The 6953-nt window shown below is 37.0% G+C and overlaps 1 protein-coding gene across 1 annotated transcript; it reads right to left on the reverse strand.

Annotated features, from left to right (window-relative positions):
• Nucleotides 1–173: 173 nt before the first annotated feature.
• Nucleotides 174–6723, reverse strand: LOC146579017 (uncharacterized). Its single transcript, XM_085269462.1, has 6 exons — nt 6662–6723; nt 2290–2606; nt 2008–2102; nt 1785–1919; nt 1353–1596; nt 174–549 (listed from the first exon to the last, which is right to left on the reverse strand). Exons 2-6 carry the CDS (start codon nt 2570–2572, stop codon nt 482–484), a joined length of 825 nt encoding a protein of 274 aa, XP_085125588.1. The 5' UTR covers nt 2573–2606; nt 6662–6723; the 3' UTR covers nt 174–481.
• Nucleotides 6724–6953: the final 230 nt, after the last annotated feature.

Genomic DNA, 6953 nt, shown 5'->3' on the forward strand with positions numbered 1-6953 from the left:
AATATAGGTGTAATCAGTGTATGTATGATGTAGGAATGTCAATCAAATAGTGTCCTCACAGTGCAGATTTTCTGATCAATGTATGTCCCTAAAATGTAGGTTTTCAAAGACATTAGGTTTAGTTGGACCCGATTTCTATTGTGTGACAATAAACACAATTCATTTGTGTTGCTTTGTTTTTATTCTGTTTTTTATACTTAGAGTAATTGAAACATGCTTGATTATACAAAAATAGATTATTAGAAGAATTTGATCCAAGTTCACATGCACAAATGATTTGGATTTATATCTAGAACTGAACCAAATTCAGTAAACAACTGGTTGAACAAGAAAAACTACCCCTAAAGATGTTTTTAATACCTATTGATTACATTTAAAAACATAAAACAAAACAAAAAAGAGTAAGAAACAAATTTTGTGGGGCTGTCATGTGTAGTGCGTATAGTCAAGACTCTTGGTTTTTTCATCATCTGGTCTGAGTTCAGATCCTTTTCGAACAAACAAATGGGAAGGCGTCATTGCAGGTTGCAGTGCACCACTTCAGATTATCTGCAAAAACAAGAAAAACACATGTGAATTTAAGAATTTCAAACTGGAATTATAAATTGTGTGTTTTAGCTTATCTTACTATCGGTCAGGGTCATTTTGTAGATTCTTTGTGACTGAATATGTGGCTGCTCTTATGTCAATACATTGGCAAAGGGGAATCTGACAGAGCCATTTTCTAAATGTTTCTAAAAACTTTGCTTTGGATGAGGTGTGGGGAAAACATGAAGGTCTTAAGAGCATGCTTAAGATTCTAGCTCACTGTCAGGCACCTAGCAAACATTAGTAATCAGCTAATGCAGAGTATTTTTCAACCTTAGACCTACTCAAAGGATGTGAATGGCTTTGATTGTCCTTTAGGATATTAAAGTACAGAAAGTGTGTAAATAAAATATATTAATGGTAAAGCCAATCCATATATTGTCCTTGCTGTGTATATGTTCTAAGTGATCAGTGTATTTGAGATGCAGATATGTTTACTGACCAGATGTGCTAACTCGTGTCACTATAATACAGATGTGCTTTTTGACTAGTCTACTTATAATATATGTGTGCTAACTGTCCCAGCAATGCATGTGTACTTACTGGCTAGTTTTCCCCCAATATAGCAGTACTAAATGAACACCTTTATCTAGTTACACTCTTTTGTAAACTGTAGTTTGTAAAGTAATGTAAAACCCACCTTGACATTTTTATCTCCACTTAGAACATAAGTAAGAATAACAGCAGGCTAACTTTATCTGTACTCATATTAGTTTGTTGGTATGTGTACATGTCTGTGTATTTGTGTGTGTTTATAGCATTACAATGGCAATTTATCTTCATGCAGATGCTAGCTGTCTTCTTGGTGTTGTCATGGTCATCATCATCGTCATCTTCACTGTCCTGCTCACTGGTATCATCATGGCTGTCCTTCTTACTGGATTTGCCATGGCTGTCTTCATTTGTGTTGTCATGGCTGTCTTCTTCACTCGTATCATCATGATCGTCATCATCGCACCAGTCTTCATAGTAAAACTTGGAGCCATCAATCCACATCCAAAAACCAGGCTATGGACAGACACAAACATACATAAATACATATAGTGAACTTGCATAGTTATATCTTAGGTGGGATTTTGGTAGTGTTTAAGTTTGCAACTATTTAATTTCCACTGAAGCTGCCAGATTTCAATCCTGACTAAGTGTACAGGCATGGATTATAACACTGATTTAAAAATATATATATATATCCATACATGGACGGCGCTAGTGGCACCAGCCCAGGTTTCTGGGAAGTTGTCGGTGTCCCCTCTGGTCAAAGACTGGACAAAGTGGTTTTCCTCATAATTGTGAATGGATGCCAGGTTGCCGCCATCGAACTGACAAAAAATCTGGTGGGAGCCATTTTGTATTCATTACAATACATATGAACAACTGAATGAATAGTATGTTGTATTCATCATCTCTATGATAGCTCACCTGAGCTTCAGTCCATGTCTTTGGGGTGCTGATATAGTTGAAACACCGGTCACCGAATCGAGACCAGCCGTCTGGGCAGTCTGAGTCCCCTATCACTTAAAAAAACAAAAAAAAACAAAGTCCAAATCAACAAAATTTAAAAAAGCACAGTTATACTTATGTTTTAACATTTTGTGTGCTAGATCTGTTCATTATATTGCACATGTTTTTACTTGTCTTGTACAGGTTTCTCCTTTTGAATGACTTAGTGTAATGTGGGTACACATTGCTAAAGCCACTCACTGCAGTTAACAGGTGGGGTATCAGGTGGTGTTGTTGTATTCGGTATCTTCTTTCCAGTCATGATGTCAACGCACCAACAGTACCCGGTAGACCCGGAGCACTGCCTTGGAAGGAAGTTTCCATTGTCATCACACTTAGGGCAGAATGATCCAATGAGGTTTGAGCAATTCATTGTTTCATGGTAACAATGGCCTTTATCCCAGGACATGGTGGGGTTGATCGGAATGGCTTGGCTTATCGCCAGGACAGTGCACAGTGTAAGTGACACAGCAAGCATCTTCATGGTGATCGTGAAGATGATGATGGAGGAAGTTGACCTTCAGACAACACATCAAAATGTTAAAGTCTTGAGGGGGATTTTGTTTTAACCATGTGCTGAATATTGGAATATGCTGAATTTTAAGTGAAGCCTATTTTTACTTTTTTTTTCCTATTAAGAGATTTTACTTTGTAAGTTTCCAGGCTTACAAAAATTCTCTAAAAAAGAACAGATGTTAACCAAACCCTAACTCTAGCACTATATCACCAAGCTTCCTGTTGTGTTTGGGTCAAATCCGACTGATTTACAAATTAAAAATATTAATAAATAAATAAATATTGTGTTTTACATCTGATTGCCTCAAGGCCCTACGATTTCCTAAACACGACACACACTTGAACATATAAAAGTGATGAGCCCCTTTTTGAGTGTTTTAATGAACTTTGTTCTGTGGTGTTCCCACTCAAAATTGACCGCGATAGGAAATGAATGGCAGATCGTTACATGGAGAAACCTTTGGAATGCAAGCATGCTGATCCACACAGGTATGCACACAGGTGTACACACGGGTATTCACAGACGCGGACTACACCTTTCTTGGCTGCTGCCTCAAAGCACATTGTGCGCTGTCTTGCGTGCTGCACAATATCGTTTATTATTTAGTATCTACTGATATCTACTGCTAGCTAGTTTATTGTGATGGTGCTGTTTTTTTTTATTATGTTGCTCTTTGTTGTTTGCTTTCTCTTATGTTTTTTTTCTCCATACAGGTGACCCAGGAGTTTTTTTTTGTTTGTTTTTTTCCTTTCTTCCCCCCCTTCTCACAGTCTCTTCTCCCCTTTGGTTTTCTTTCTCTCTCTCCCTCTCTTTCTTTCATTCTTTCTCCCTGTCCTATCCCCCAGTCATGTCTGTCCCGTTTGTAGCAACTGAAAATAAAATAAATTCATAATTATAATAAAGGTCAATCAAATGGACCAATATGGCAAGGCCATGATGATCCACTTGGTAAAATAAATCCGCTTGGCATCTTTCTTGGCCTTAAGACAACAATTCTGATGGCTAAAGATCCAAACGGGACACACACAAAAAAAAAAAAAAAAAAAAAAAAAAGGAATGGGAATCCCCCCCCCAAATTGAAAGACCCGCTTTTACAACCTACTGAACAACCCACTGAATGGCCCACTGAACAGCACATTGACCCACCCACTGAACTGAATTTGGTGGTGAAAAATGTTTCTTATGTTAATTTCACAGCTGTTAAAACTGACTGGTTGTGTGCACCCCCACCCCCCTTACTGTAGTAAGTGACTAGAGGGCTAAGCATGATCTCGAAAAACATAAAATAGGCAAAACACAAAACAGTCACGAACAAGTAATCTATTTGTTTTGCATGAATTCTATTGTTTATTTTATTCAAAATTGTATAACACTTTCTAGTCTTACTGTTGTCAAAAAATGATATTCAGATAGTAATCAATACTAAAATTAATATCATGTAAAATACTGCAACAATATCAAAAATGCCATCTTGGTTTCCTTCTTTAGCTGACACAGAATTTCACACAGCACGGCTTTAAGAGGAATTTCAGTGGTGAAAGTTCCTGTTTCACAGACGCTAATATATTTTAATTATTAATGTTTACCCGATGAGTGCAAAAACTAACATTAGGCATTTAACTATTAGCAAATAGTCAAATGGACTGTGGATAGATAAAAGATAAATAATTATTGACAGCTTAACGGTTCAAGGATGGAATACTGAGCTGTGACAGAGAGACCTGGAGAACTGGGCGGGTTTGGCTGCGTGGAGCAACAGGGAAACCGGAGCTGAAGTGAGCAGAGTCCAAAGTGTGGAGAACTAGTCAGAACAAATTAAGAGTAGAGCAGCTCAATCAGACAGGTTTCAGGACTGAAAAAGGAAAGCAGACTGAGACGGAGCAGTGTGAATGGTGGATGAGAGAGAGGTTGCATGCTGATTAGGGATGGGTATCGTTTAGGCTTTATCCGATACCAGTACCAAACCGGTACTTTTGAAACTGTGCCGGTGCTTAAACAGTGCTCGAACCGGTGCTTAAAGAATGGAGAACACAAAATTGGTCCAAAAACCTCTCATGTTCAGCTGTTTTTTTGTAAAAAGACAACAATGTTAGCCTTTTCTGCAGCTAGAGGGCATATATGGTATCACTCTTGGCTGGAAGCAGTGCTTAATCAATGGAAAAAACACAAACCTTGTCCAAAAACCTCTCACGTTTAGCTGTTTTCCACTTTTTCTTTGGTCATTTTAGCCTTTTTGGCCAGGGTGAAGGGAGTATCTGCCATCAAACAAGACAGCTGCATGTAACTACGACTGTATTTGCTAGTTCACCTTAAATGCATTAATGTAATAACGTGGTTAGCCTACTCAGCGTAAATTACACACGAAGAACATTAAGCTACTCACGCAGAGAAGAACGGCTGCTGCTGCCATCATCATCATCATCATCATCCATCATCATTTCTGCTACACTGGCAGGGCTAGGACTCTCCTCTTTGGGTTCTTGGGGGATGTTGCTAACTCCGGGTCCGATAAGAGGCACCACACCCGCAGTAGATGTGCTCGATGTGAGGTCTCGCAGCAAGCTATCAAATACGGTGCATTTCTCAGCTTTTAACAAAATGCTATACGTCGCCAGGTGTTTCATCAGATTCGAGGTGTTACCTCCTTTGCACAGTATCCCCTTAAACCATTTGTTTTGCTGCTGAGCTTGCATCTTTTGCTGTGAAGTACAGCCAGACTTTGACCGCTTTGCCTTGGGCGTTTTTAATCTGTAGCTCTGTTTTAAAAGAACGTGCGTACCTGGGCCCGCCTACTACGCTTGCAAAGGTAAAATGATTGGCTGGAATCCAAAGTGTATGACATCTCAGGGAAAAAAAAAAAAGCACCGAAATAAAGCACCGAAATGTGCGCTGCTTTTCGGTCTGGTTACTACCGTTTATGTCAGAACCAATACCGGTACCCATCCCTAATGCTGAAATATGTGACAAAATCTACTTTTACAATCATTTATTAAAAATCTGTTTCTTATTTTGTTTTTAGTCAGCTGTTATAAATGCATTTATATGTTTAATCTGTGTCAGAGTGAGCACACAGTTTTTTTTTATATTCTTCTTCTTTTTAGAATAACTAATACCACGTTTTATCCAAAGTTCACTTGTAATTTTTCCATAATGTTTTTTTGTACAGTATTTCAATTATTTAGATGTAAATATAGTATCCTATATTCATTAATAGGTTCTAAAATATTTTTTAACTTGATCTATACTGGAATAATCTAAAAAATATGTAAAATGAATAGAACCTCTAAATTCCTCTTTGCCATGCAAAAGATGTATAAAGATGTATAAATAAAATAACATAAAATAACAGATAGCTAAGCCAAGGTTGAGAAAAGGGATGGGTAGAGGTGGAGTGTGAAATGAAGGAGAAGGAACAAAGGCAGAGGGAGAGTTTTGATAAGGTTTAGGGAATGAGAGCAGAAGAGAATAAAGTAAAAGAAAAAAATAAGGAAAGACAATGTTTACATCAAAGCAGAGGAAAGGGATGTAAGGAACAAGGACTGAAGAACAAGTAGAGAGTTTAGAGTTAGATTTAGGAAAAAGTGAGGAAGGAAATTTAAAAATGGACAAAAGAAAGAGTGAAAGGTTAGGCTTAGGTAAAACAAGTAGAAGTAGGAGCATTGTAAGAAAATATTCTTATTTAAAACAGTGGCTTTGGAAAATGATAACCCAGTTAAGAAAACTTGAGTTAAATAAACAAAAAAATAAAATTTACAAATAATCTAATTTTCACATTTGGTTTTTTACTTCCCCCCAATACAGTTTCCAAAAAATAAATAATAGATTAAGAAAAGCCACATTTCATCCACACGAGATGCTTCTTTCTCAAAAAATTGTCATAGTTGTGAGAGATTTTTATAATTTATAATTCAATTTTTGTTTGCAAAAATTATTGTTTGAATTACTACAAATGTCTTCAGATACTTAAAAATCTGACTTGTTGATTTTTTTATGCAATAAGCATTTGCATTTTAATTTTAATATTAATTTTCATAAAAGAAAAAAAAGTGTACTCACTCTGCTCAGTGTCAGCTGGAGTGCTGATTCAGGTTTGAAAGCGTCTGCTGTGTCTTCTCCCTTTATTCTGCAGATTCTGCTTTGTCATGATATGATTTCCCACAGAAGCACTGGATCACAATTTCACATGATGCATTAATTGCCCTTTTCATCATGCAGCACTTCATCTTACTCCTTTTTTTACTCATTGTGTATCAGAAAATGAGCCATTGTGAGTGTATTTATTCTTTTCTCAGAATGTTAAGTCATGATGAGTTTTGTGTTACATCACTTCCTTCTTGGTATTCACAGA

Source organism: Mchenga conophoros, linkage group LG3 (assembly GCF_057382185.1).
Source record: "Mchenga conophoros isolate Kocher_MC1m ecotype Shallow Benthic linkage group LG3, M_conophoros_male_GT1.1, whole genome shotgun sequence".
NCBI classification, from domain to species: Eukaryota; Metazoa; Chordata; class Actinopteri; order Cichliformes; family Cichlidae; genus Mchenga; species Mchenga conophoros.

Bases quoted from the DNA above. Each gene is read 5' to 3' on its own strand.
- LOC146579017 (XM_085269462.1), bottom strand. From the start codon at position 2,572: ATGAAGATGCTTGCTGTGTCACTTACACTGTGCACTGTCCTGGCGATA. The intron at 1,920-2,007 runs GTGAGCTATCAT...GGCTCCCACCAG, and splicing joins AGACATGGACTGAAGCTCAG to ATTTTTTGTCAGTTCGATGG. The intron at 550-1,352 runs GTAATGCTATAA...TTGTTTTTGCAG, and splicing joins CATGAAGATAAATTGCCATT to ATAATCTGAAGTGGTGCACT.